Raw genomic sequence first — 13,154 nt, forward strand, 5'->3', positions numbered from 1 at the left:
GTGGATCTTCTTTTTCCGTCTCGTCTTTCAGTGGCGGTGGCTGCAGATTGAGAACTGATAAATCAAAGAGAAGCACACTGATTGTTGAAGAAAGGTTTCTCAGATAAGAGATCTGGGACTAGTGATGTTTAACAATGGGCTTTTCATTAATAACAGCTTTGGTGCTATAATCCTCCTCAGTACATCAGGCAGACTATTGACCTTTGAAATGAACACTTGCACGCACCATGTGCAAGACAGGAGGCCTGTGTTTATTTTCTTATGTTGATTACAGAAATCAGAATTGGAATAATTTGAAAAAGGGAAGCTTTCTATTTTAAGTCCAATTCAGCTATATATATATATATATATATATATATATATATATATATATATATATATATATATATATGCTGTAAGATGTGCATAATTTATTATAAGACTATGAATGCGCTTTTGATATATTTTCCGTATTCTGTATTCATGCTGCTGGTTTCACAGGCCATGATTGGCACTAATCTTGGACTGTGTTTTCTTAAGAAAGGTTGTCCAGGATTAGTGCTAATCAAGGTCTGTGAAACCAGACAATATATTTTGTTTATTTTCTTATGAATGATTTGAATTAATGCAAGGCACTACTGGGGCAAACGGATAGAGCGGTATTCTTCAAGGAGTAGTGTTGCTGAGTAAGGAGTGGAATCAACTATGCAGAAGCCTTTGTTGTGTTTATGCCCCCTACTGGGCACTCAACATATTACACCTGCAATCTGTTTTGGTCTCAGCCATCCTCTGTACCCATTATACATGTAGAGTATTCTGTATTAGTCCTTGCCACCTGCTGGACAATAAAGAAAGCAAGTAAACCTTAACGTCCTTTCTGTGCTTATCTCTGGGTGCTTGTGCTTCAGGATAAAATCCTGATGAACACAGTGCATGTTTTTATTTTTTTAGGATGACTGCACCACTCACTTTTCTATGGGGTCCTTGAGGAATACTGTGCAGTCTTCAGACCCCCAAAAAGCCCACTGTCAACGCCCCTGGATAGTAGACTATACAGTAGTACCTTTATGCTTCAAGCTGATTATCGGCTATGTTGTTTTTGGATGTTATTGTTTTGAAGTGTCTGCTGGGTTAATCTGGAATAACATACAGTATCTTTTTACAGTATATAGCCTCTGCTTTTAAGTTCACATTTTTGGCAGGATACGGTGACAAGAATGACTGTGATCCTTAAAGAAATCCAAATGAGTAGAAATCTAATTTGGCTTTGCATCTGTCTGTTGTGTTCGCCACAAAGCCTGCCAAATATTTGAATGTACCTCTTATTTTTTTGTTCTAACATGTATTTCTATTGTCTTTTTTGATGTCAGTGAAATGCATGTATGTCTCCTAAATGTTTTAAAATGAAAAAACTAGTTCAAACAGTGATTTGACTTTCTGCTGTTTACACGTTGATGTGTGTGAGTGATGTGGAATAAGCAAGTGCTATTTTTTGCCCACTCTTACAGTATTTTCCTTCTTTTTTTCCCAGATTGACCAGTTAAAACAAGAGCTGTCAAAAAAGGAATCTGAACTCCTTGCCTTACAAACCAAGCTTGAGACACTGACCAATCAAAACTCGGATTGCAAGCAACACATCGAGGTGCTCAAGGAGTCTCTCACTGCCAAGGAGCAGAGATCTGCCATACTCCAGACTGAGGCAAGTGTTGCAGACAGAACACAAAACTGTCCGGCTTTGTTATTTTCAGACGAAGCAATGCCAAGTATTAACAAAACAAATACTGATATTTTCTTTGGCGCCAGTGAAGGCTCATTACGTTAGAGCTAAGGTGCACAGAAAGGCTTTACAACCCTGAGTTGAAATTCTGTGAATAACACCAGCAATGTAGAGCATATTTCATGCCACGGAATCACAAAGCACAGCCAAATACATCTAAAGACACAACTACATATACAGTAATGTTCAGAAGTTTGGAAACAACAAACAATTTATAAGACTAGGGGTGGGGATTGTATTGCCCATTTTTCCTCACTCAGACCCCTTACTTACTAAATACCCTGGTATCTCTGAATAGGTAATCATCTCCTCTTTTAAAAATATGCTAACTATTTTAATGAGCAAGATACAAGTAGAATAGTACCCTTTTTCTAGGGAAGCAGTACAACTGGGGATAGGGAGTTTATTGCCGGATAACTTCACTCAGACTACTTGCTCACTAAATATCTTGCTATCCCTGAATAGATAATTGTTTCCTCTTTAAAAATATGCCAAGGATTTTAATGAGCAACCCGTCTCTCGAAACCAGTGGTATCCAAAATATTATTCATTTACTAACAATGCACCTATCCTCTGTTATGCAGATATTATTTGCAGCCTATGTTCATGACTTAGTTATAATGATTCTTCAGCTCCGGTAAGTGCATTGATGTACTATGTCTTCCTTGAGTGCCTCACCTTGTAAAATGATTCCTTGTGGTTTTAAAGGGGCGTCCAACTGTTTTATATGCCCATAGAAGGTATACAGCATTTTCCCCTTGTTCTTTTGAAATGAACAGTGTGGGTGTAATGATTTTATCAGTTGGAACACATGAGAAATTGTCTTCAACTTCTATCCTCTTGGAAATGATACTTAAGATCTCTTTGTAAGGGAAATGGAGAAAGTTTCTTAATGATGTCCACTCTTCATTGCAGGAAGCAATTTGGGATGAAAATTAGGTGTAATTGTCTATACATGTGCAAAGGATTTTGGCATGAGGACGCCGACTGCATCATACTGAAAGGAATTGGCGTTGGGTTATCTGGAAACATAAGCTTCCCGATTTCATAATGGGTTAATAGACAGTTGGCTCCTATGGACCTGATTTGCTTCTTTAATGTAGAGGAGAAATGTTTAATCTCAGGCCCACGACTTTATAAATCAAGTACCACGATAGGTGCTGTCAGTGTCAACTTGTACTATTTTGGTGGCTTCCTGAAATTCGATTACCAATATTTTTTACTTGATATAAATACTTCACTGTGTTCACCTTGTCTGAAAAATGTAAGCCAACAAGCAGGTGGTGTGGAGTAATGCCGTTGGGACAGGATTGAGAAAGGGGGTATGGCTTTGCCTCCTAGTCTCACCATTGAGACGCTCTCTGTCCCACATGTTTATTAACCATTATATCTAACCACACATTCAAAACCAAAATGTAAGTCCTTCATACAGTAAACATCATAACACATTTCTATCTCTCTTATATCAGAGCTGTTTTCTCATACACATACCAATGAAAGGGATGCCATTACAGTAGACACAAGCTTTCTCATAATTCTCTTTTAAATTGCAGCATTGATAAACTTGTCACAGTTTATCATAAGGCAGTGGAGTATGCATTGATACCTTGGTCAGTCTATTCCAGTCGATTCAAGATAACTCCACTCAAAACAGCAGACCAGTAAACTACAGTAATGTAATATAATTAAAAAAAACGTATACGAAACTAAAGTTGTGGTGTGCCTTCGTCGGTGTACAATGTACATTTGTCTACTTGGTTAATTTGACCTTATATTTTTGATTGACTGTTTTGAAGTTATGGTGCAAGGTTGTAAATAATACAATTTACAAATAGGATTTGAAAAATATATATTATAATATATATAATAAAAAAGGCCTGGTTCCTAGGAGTCCCATGAGGTTCCAGCGTGATTTCCGATGACACTAAGGAATGAAAGGGATAAACAGAACTGTTGTGGTATAAAATATTTGTGGAGGAATATGCCTAACTATTAATAGATAACCCATTTGTAAGTGTTGGGAGGTCTGTTAGGTGGCTTGTTTTCTGGTAGGAGTAATGTCTGAAAGTGCAGTTATGACATGGTTCAGTTCCTATGTTGCACACTTTCCATTTGTTTCTGTTTTCAGAGTTCATGTGACGGTAGAGCCAAGCTATGCAAACGTTTCCCTGAACCAATGTATGCGTTCTTTGTTTTGATTCTCTTTTTTATTAATGATGTATAAACATTTGGGTCATATACAACAAGCCTAGGTCAGGTTACTGGAGCTGCAGTCCTTTTTTACTCTATGGGGGTATTGTTTGAATGAAAAGATGGAGAAGTTGGTGAGTGTTTCAGTGTGCAGCAGATGTTGGGGGAAGCTTAATGCCTAGACCTTAATGTTGTCACAATATACTTTTTTTTTTTTTCGCTCTAGGGCTTAATTAGCGTTTGTCTTCCTGCCTCCTAGAGGAGTATTTGTTTTAATCTGTTTCATTTGAAAGATCCATCCTGAACTTGGAATATCTTTTATCCAGCAGTCAGTGTTGTTAGGGAAGTTAAGTTTGCAGCGTTGCACGCTCCTGTTGTAAGCTTTCCTGTGTAAATCTCCCCCTACAGCACAGAGCATGCAGACACACACACTCTCAGTTAAGTCAGGGTGCAGTACACGTCTGCCATGTAAAGCTATCCGTTGGGAGCATTGCCAGATCTCTAGTTAATTAACCCAAGAAGATCACGTTTATCTGTAGACACAGAATGCTTATGAGGTACGGTTGTGTACTCTGTATCTTAGTCGAATCCCCCTTACTGTAAATTCCTCATAGTTTTCAAAGCTAATGTTGTAAGCAGCAAACACAGCGGTGGCTGAGAAGCTCTCTACGGCACTAGAGATTTTAGTTTTAAAAACTCCCAAGAAATGTTTACACGCAGTATAATAATTACAAAAGAGCAAGTAAACAACAGGGATTCTTCATTTAAACTAAACATATTTGGAAACTGCAAGAAAATTCAACAGGATTTTTTTTCTCATTTATAAAGGCTCTCCATCCAAAAAAAAAGTCAAACAGGTATTCAATTTGCCGTCAGCCTATTTTAGAGATGCTCTGTGAGGATTCATATGGCAACATAGCTTTTAAAATGAGAGGCTACTACTTTTGATGGCATCTGGAGGGATCTAATGAGACACAGTGTAAAGGTAATTATTTTAACGCTTGGATTAAAATGGCACCCTACAGGTTGCTGGGGTCTTCACCTAAACCAAATAAGCCACCTAACATGGAACATACGGTACTATTCAAGTAGCTTGCCAGATTGTTCAGTGTAATGTATGCATAATCGGTTAAAAATATTTAGCTTGTGTTATAGCTAGCTAAACATGGCTTATGTGGTTTAAACATATCTCATTATCAAGAAAAGAGCAGTTTCTAGTCGTCTTTCTGGTTGATTTGCTGCTAGACTAAACAATTGGAGAATCTCGAGACACATTTAATCTTAATGAAATGACATTTCTGTCAATGTTTTGAAAGAAAATTGAGAGCTGCAGTCAGCTGGTAAGGGTGCTGTGCAGTGTAACAGTAGTGCTTGAAGAAGGAGCAGAACGAATTCAATTTGATCGAGAAACAGAGAGCTAAGGTCATATGTTTACATTATCATGTGCTTTTAAAAGGAACAGACACTTGTTTGAACAGCTATTACAGGATAAACACAAAGTGAAGCTCTGGTTTTGTAATAATTTCCATTAGCAATGTTTCCAGAGCAATACAATAAAATAAATTAAAAAATAAAGCATTTGATACCAGCACTGCTTCTTTGTATCGCTCGTGTTTCTAAATTGATAATATTTAAGTTAAAGGGGGAAAAAAAATACTATTCATAATTTAGTTTAGTTGCATACAACATCTACTTTTCCTGAAGGGGTTGTGCTGTATTCAAGTTTCTCATAGGTAGCCCAGGTCTCAGACCTGCTGAGTCGACACAAATACTGGGTTAAATGCTGGTTTGTGTTGTAATGATTAGTTGCAAGGTGCTATATAAATGTGACTGATTGCACAAGTCCAATCCTTTAAATCTCAAAGTGTAAACCGTAGTCAGGGCGAAAATAGGTTGCTCATTGTTAAGATTTCTGTAGTATCTAGGTGTGTCCTGCATTTTAGAAAAGTCAGTTGGACACTGAGTTTATTACCACACTGGCCACACCCAGTCAGAAGCACTAGCCCACGTGTCACAGACTGCAGCCTAGGCCCCGCCCACTGAAGCAATTTCTCAGACCCTGAGACTGGTCAGGCTGAGTGCTTTCTCAATTAAAATTACCTAAACCAAAAGTCAATCAGCATGAGCACAGTACTCTTTCAGAACGTTGCTGCAGTAAACTGCAGGGGCAAAGCATAGCAGACATTATACAAGCTTAGCAGTCATCTAGTGCCATTTCTGCTCCTGACCTTTGGTGGTCAGATGATGTTATAAACTGGTCACTTTTTCAATGTGCATGATAAAATCACGGTGATCTATAAAATGACCATGCAAATGGGAAACCATTATGGTTTGGGAACAATTTACTGTGGCAAAGATCTAAAAAATGGCGAGTCATGTAGTTAATGGGGCTGTTTAGTGGAGTGCCAATAAATCAGGGTGTCAGGATTGTAAACAATCTCCAAAATGATTACCAGCTGGGACAGAAGTATTTAGAAAATATTAATGAACGTGAGTGTGCCATGATTTGAACGGGAAACGGGGCTACTGGAGATGTGTTATAGTACCGGTTACAATTATGGAGACTTGCGATAATTCTGTGTTGCGGTTGAATGTTCATTAACCCCATAACCCTCTAACCTCACCACCACCCACAGCAAGCAGCGCTCTGGGCTAAAGAATGAGCTCCTTCTTCTGCAGAATACACTCCCGCTTTCTCTCTGCCCCCCCTAGCTCCAGACCTTTGATCTGGTGTCTTTTTCTCACTAAATCATTTTGGAAAGAGTATGTAGTAATCATTGTCCTTTTTGTTTATAAAGTTTCATTTTTACTTCACGTATGCAGGTAACACGGTTATTTGGAGGATATTGCAGGTGGGGGAATGTTTTTTTTTTTTGGTGAAAAGTTGTCTTGTTCCTATCCACTTACTACAAGAAGTTTGTGGACTGTGGCGACTGCTGTTGCTCAGTGAACCATAGCAACCTTGTAAAGAGTAACAAGAAAGCTGCCAGAGTGAGGCGGGTGTATGGATGTGAAATAAAAAAAAGAAAAAAAATGAAACTGTTTTAAAAATAAACTAGGTTTAGAATACCCTAGTGAATAAAGGAAGTGTTTTGAGTCAATTTTTCGGCTTTCCTGAGAAAGCATAAACACAGTACAGTAAATCAGAGCACATGAAAGAAATAGCTTGAGTTCATCCTTTTTACACTTTTAGCTACTAGAAAGAAAAAAAAAAAAACAGCAGTGCAGTACTTTCCGCTAAACTTTCCGCTGTCATGCCTCCACTTTCACAGGCGTGTGAATCCATTTTTGGGAGACACACTTCATATTCCACACACGTACCAGCAGCTACAGCAAGTATTCCAACTGACTCGCTTCTCTGTCGGGGGTCTCTGTTAGGTGATAGAACAGAAACATTTGGCCATATTTACTGAATCTTGGAGAACATAAGAATGGTTACACTTGTCTGAAAGACATTTAATTAAATTAACACATGGAGTAAGTGCAGATACAGGTGCCAGCATCATTATCAGAGCAATTAGGGACCTTAAACTAATTCAGGAGGTCGTATATTATGCCTAGTCAAGTTCATAGATTTGAAAAACATTTCGGGTTGCACAAGGTTTTTCTTTATTTATTTATTTATTTATTTATTTATTTATTTATTTATGTATTTTGCTAGAAGGTTGGCTGCCAACTTGGGTATATTTTAAAAGTTTTTTTTTTTTTTTTTTAATGAATCGATTGGATTGTAAACCATTGTTAGTTGTCCCAATAAAGGTACATACATTAATACATTACTTAATTTGCAACTTGGATTTTCAGCGTTTTATTATTTTTAAAACAGATTTTAAGAAATGTTAAAATAACCAGCGGGCTGAGTTTGTTCAAAGCCAGAGGAATACCAAGGCACTATCTTGGTATACACTTGTTTTAGCAGAGATGTATTTCTTAAAAATTTACACACCAAGAAAGCCTCATTGAGTTGCCTCAGCTAATTTGTTTTCTAGAGGGACCCGGGAGACAGCAAGTCGACAGTTATAATTACATATTACATCAGTCATGTGCAACATTTAACTTTGAGAGAGCAAATGATGATGAATATCATATTAGAATGTGCTTGGTGACACTGCATTAAGATTGTCAAGAATCCAAAAATGAACAAAATGTGGTTTGAAAACATCATAGCACTCGTTCACTTAAAACTGTGAATATGCTGAACCCTCTCCTTTTTGTGTTTTATAGGTCAGGAGTGAAAATAAACTTCCTGTTAAAGGTGATACTTCCACAGTCAAAGACAAACTCTTATAAAGGTTTCCCATAGCAAAAGCACAGCAAAGTGTAATAAAAGCACAGTGAAAACATGGTTAAGCATATTAAAGAACAAACCAGGGTAAACTAACTCTCACACAGAACCTATTCAATGTAGAGCATGATTCAGAAAAGGGTTTTGCTCAAGGCATGTGCACAAGAGCCCATTCCTTGCTTCCCTTTCTTCAAGGATTCCCCCGGGGCTTTTTATAGCATTTAGCAATACAATTTACGGCTCTGAAGACCGGTCTATATTTGCGTAAGGGAATTATTTCCCCTTCAGCGTTTCATTATTGAGTTAAAAGGATGGCAGTAAAAATTGTAAAGAAAAATAAAAATCCATTTCTCTCTCTCTCTCTCTCTCTCTCTCTCTCTCTCTCTCTCTCTCTCTCTCTCTCTCTCTCTCTCTCTCTCTCTCTCTCTCTCTGTGCCTTTTTAGTTCCCAAGTGTGTAATGACTCTTGTAAACAGAACAACACCATTTCATGGTCCTTGTCATTTCTGGTGTTAAAATTAAAGTAGGGTAAACAAAACAAACAAACTTAATGGAGGCTGCCATGCTAATGTCCGTGTGGGCTCTGTGAGGAAGGAAAATGTTTGTTTTTAACATGCAATGGCAGTAAGAATTTGTTACTCCACTGTCATATGCCTTCTCTACAATGGCATTGGAACTTTAGGTCTTCCTGAATTGGATTCTAAATCTAAAATGTATTCTAAAATGTAAATGAACAGAAACAGCACATTCTCAATCTATCCTTGTATCAGCATCCGAAAGGAACGATTTAAGTTACCACTTACTCTTCCTGGCTTTACAAAACTGTAACATTAACGTTCCTAACAAGCTGCAGCTAGCTAAAAGTCAGAAAGAGCGACCCCCGATAATTCTGAAGTCTAGATATGCAAAGCAATTATGGGAAAGTGCAGCGGTTAATTACTGTTAGATGCTTTCATCTGTTCAAGAGGGTATTGAAACAGTTTAGAAGCTGCTTGCACTGGATTGCTACCTCAAGGTGTACCATGGCAGCAACTCCGGTTTGTTTTTTTTTGCCCAAGGGTTCCAGTAAATGAAGAAAAGCCAGTGTGCATCAGCCTTTTTTTTGTTGACATGTGGTAGCAATTTCCCCAGTTCTCTGTTGCTGCGGGAAAAAATAATCTATAACTGCACTGCATAGTCAGTCATGAAAATTGTCATTCAGGTTTGCAGAACCAAGCTGTTGCATTTTATGCTGACCCAGTAATGACTTCTTTGCCTTGCTCTCACATTTCATTTTATGGATGATGAGCTGTTTTGGTGCAGGATCTAAATTAACTTTACGCAGCAAATACAAAATAGTGCATTTCTTCAAAGCTGATTCGTTCTTTACACCCATATTTTGCTTTCTAACTTTTCTAAGCAGTTGTGAATTAAGATCTACAGATTTATTTGAAATCTGAATTTAAGAGACTGAAAGTTGTCAGGATAAGGTGGAAACTTAACACTGTTTTGATAGCTAGAGGATAAAGGGAGTAAAAACCTAACAAACAAAAAATGAAACAGAACAGTATTTCATGCGGTCCTGCTTCCCTCTGTACCGGTAACCCTGTTTAATCTGTGTGTCTGTGCTATGAATGGCTTTTAGCATTCACTGTGATGTCACATGCGTTGGTCATACAGAATCACAGTCCTATTCCACGTGAACCTCACATTCAAACCAGCCACTCATTTTCCTGGGAGGAATCCATGCAATTTTGTTGGAAACAGATGTACATGGTTTAATGCAAGAACAGTCTTGCAATCTCCTGTGTGATTTGCCCAAAGGGAACAAGGCAGGGTTCTGCTTGTACCATGGGCTCAATTCAAAGGCTGTTTCGCTTAATCAGATATGTTAAGGAGGGGAATGCAATTAACTTTTAACTGGGGGATAAAGCGGTTTAAGAAAAAAAAAAATAATCATGGAATAATTGATTACCTCAATATCTTATCTTATTTGGATCAAAATAATATACATTTGCAACATTCTCTGTGTTTAAATGTGTGAATTTATATTTTTGTAAATGGTCCCTTTGGCTCTTGGTAAACCAGAAGACAGAAACTATGCTTTTCAGATCCATGAACCTTCCAATCTGGTTTGTGAGTTCCTCTGAGATCCAGACTCTTGTCTACTGCAGTATCAAGTATACACACACATACCCAAGCAGAGGTATGCATGGAGTTACCAGTCTAGCTTGTGGGAACATTTTTCTAAAAACACCAGCATCCTCCTTAACCTGCTTGTTTCAATTATTCAGAGTTGTCGTTTATCAATTTCATCTGCACTCCTTGGAATAGAAATACTAACCATTCTAAAGACATTTGCCAAGCAGCGCCCAAGAAACATGCTTCAAGTTAAGCCCTGCTGATGACGGTTTTTAAATCTGTTTAAACCCAAAATATTGTGTTTACTAAAAGATGGTTTAACTACACAAATTCAATAAAGAGAAGATTTATGTATGTATTTGTTACTTGCAATGTATGATCTTCACTGGGGAAAAGAAACTGAAATGTTGCACCAATTGTGAGCACATTTTTGTAACTAAGGTTTCAAGAGATCTTATTCTCAGCCACCTTACACTCTTACCTGTTGATTACAATTAAAAAAAATAATCTTTGTTTTACAAAATACTGTACTATCAAGTAATCTCTCCTCCATGCAGTGGAGGCACCCATACTTACTGTAAATATTTTTAACCTCGGTGATGCACTTTTTCATGATACCAGTACTGTAGCTCTAATTTTGCTGATTAGATGCAACATGCCATTTGTGAATACCAAATACAATACAATGCAAACTAAACAGCCTAGCGATTTGCAGGAATGTCTTCTTTTTGGTTGGGAGGCCTGGTTTGAGTGCCTGGACAGAAGATGTGTGGGGTAGGCTTTTACCCATCAGGAGAGTAGATCAGTTGTTTTTGCTTAGGGGTTTGCAGCCACGGGCCCCACAGCTCCTGCTAGAAAGTCACCAACAGCAGCACGCAGCCAGTTTAAGAGGTTGTTGAGCAACACAGTAACGTAGGTTGCATGGGTGCCACTTCAGGAAAATCAGTGCATAATTAAGTGCTTCGTGTTTTACCTTTTAATTTTGAATCCCCAAAGAGAAGTGGTGATTATCTAATCATTTGGCGACCTGTAAATACAAGTGCCAATGTGTGAATGGCCTTGAAACTGTTTAAATATTTCACACGGATTCAAAACCTCAAAAGGGGATGTGGTAATTGGCATGGAATATTGGAAATAATTAGAAACATCTAAGAACAACCAAGCCTAGTGATAAAAAACACTACTTATATTTTTCTCCAGTTTGTAGGATAATGATGATAAATGGCACAATAAATATTATGTGGTAATTGCCCTTTGGAAAAATGTACAAAATCTGTTATTCAACCTTTTGTAGGAATGGAATTTGGCTTCAATGGATTATTTTTGGTAGCTTGGGCAGACTGAAAAAAAAAAAAAATCATTTTATTGTGATTATCTTGTCTTGAATTTGAAGCATCTGACGTGTTGAATGCAACACTGGTGATGATTTTGATCATAACAGCATATCCACATGTGTAGGAGCTACCCTTGTTATACTGTAACATACTAACCACGGTGTAGTCCTTTTTTTCTACGATTCCCTGTATATTAAATTCCAAAATAATATTATATTTTAAAGAAAAATTGTGTCAATGAGAAAAGAATCATCTAGTCTTTACTGTATCTCCTTCCTACAGTATATCCACATTCTGGAAGCTTTAAATAGAATTTAAATAGAATTCCATTTTATGAACATTTGTATCTGCAGAAAATCATTCTAATTGGCCATGTTGTCATTGGACTATTTTCTGCTGCTCATACTGCTAAAGTATCATTAGTGTAGTATTTTATTTTATTTTTTTTATCAGGAATGGCCCTTTTCACTCCTATGCCTGATCCTGTCAGACCTACAATGTTTCTACTCTTGTCTTGAGTCACTCTGACATTCTCTCCTTCCAGTTCAAGGGAGAAGAGAAGTCAGTCGAGGTGCTCAATTTAAAGTGATGCATGACATCATGTCTACTGCAGACATCCTAAATGGGTATGAAAGTTAAAGGCATGACATTACTTCCTGACTTTACAGACGGATTGCAGAGACAGCCTATCAGCCTACATTGGTTAAATACTCTTGATTGACTTTGTCAACTCCGAGCAGTTCTCTGCATCACAGGGTTAGTGATCAAAGTCATTTTTTTTTTAAAGAAAATTAGCCTTTGACGTTAAATAGAATTATAGTCCTGCTGAAGATATATACTGTACGGCTCACTTACAGAAACGTGGCTATGCTTAGGTGCTATGTGACCTGAGACATGAGGGAAGCATATTTTAAAAGCCAGATCATTTATTTGAACTCATTATCAGATCCATTAAGGGTTCCCATCAGTTTCAGACTGGATTTTTTTTTTTTTTTTTTTTTACCAGAATGTATGTGCTAGTTGCTGGTGTTCATTTATTGTTACGTTCAAATACCTTATTTCAGACACTTTGTGCAGTTAAAGCTGGGTTGCAAGTTAAAATCTCACAGAAAAAGGCACAATGTGCTATGAAAAAAGAAAAAGAAAACACAATAGCAGTCCAAATCAATGCAAAAGCAATGCAGCAATAATCCCGCCAGTATTTTAATCTAAAACTAAGCGTTACTAAAGGTTTACTAAGGCAGCACTCACACTTTATGGCATGTGGTACTAATATCATAAAGTGCACGTGTTTGGTGTCAGGTGGTAAGTTGCAGTATACAGTATGCACAGGAATCACCTGTTTAAATACTTACTCACTTGGAAACAAGTGTTTTAATAAGATCCCTGCTGTTGAAATCTGAAACTCGGAAATGTTCTTGGTCGCTTTTCTCAGAAACCATATCTGAAAAGGAAAGGTTTACAGCCTG

At 37.5% G+C, this 13,154-nt stretch overlaps 1 protein-coding gene across 15 annotated transcripts in view; it reads left to right on the forward strand.

Moving 5' to 3' along the window:
* LOC117963517 (ERC protein 2-like) overlaps window positions 1–13,154 on the forward strand; it is a 262,184-nt gene that overhangs the window by 48,950 nt on the left and 200,080 nt on the right. For all 15 annotated transcript variants that reach the window (XM_058988385.1, XM_058988384.1, XM_058988392.1 and 12 more), the window contains one exon: window positions 1,511–1,678. In XM_058988385.1, the coding sequence (XP_058844368.1) occupies window positions 1,511–1,678 (168 nt within the window). The remainder of the gene's footprint in view (window positions 1–1,510; window positions 1,679–13,154) is intronic.

Source organism: Acipenser ruthenus, chromosome 16 (genome assembly GCF_902713425.1).
Source record: "Acipenser ruthenus chromosome 16, fAciRut3.2 maternal haplotype, whole genome shotgun sequence".
Lineage (NCBI taxonomy): Eukaryota > Metazoa > Chordata > Actinopteri > Acipenseriformes > Acipenseridae > Acipenser > Acipenser ruthenus.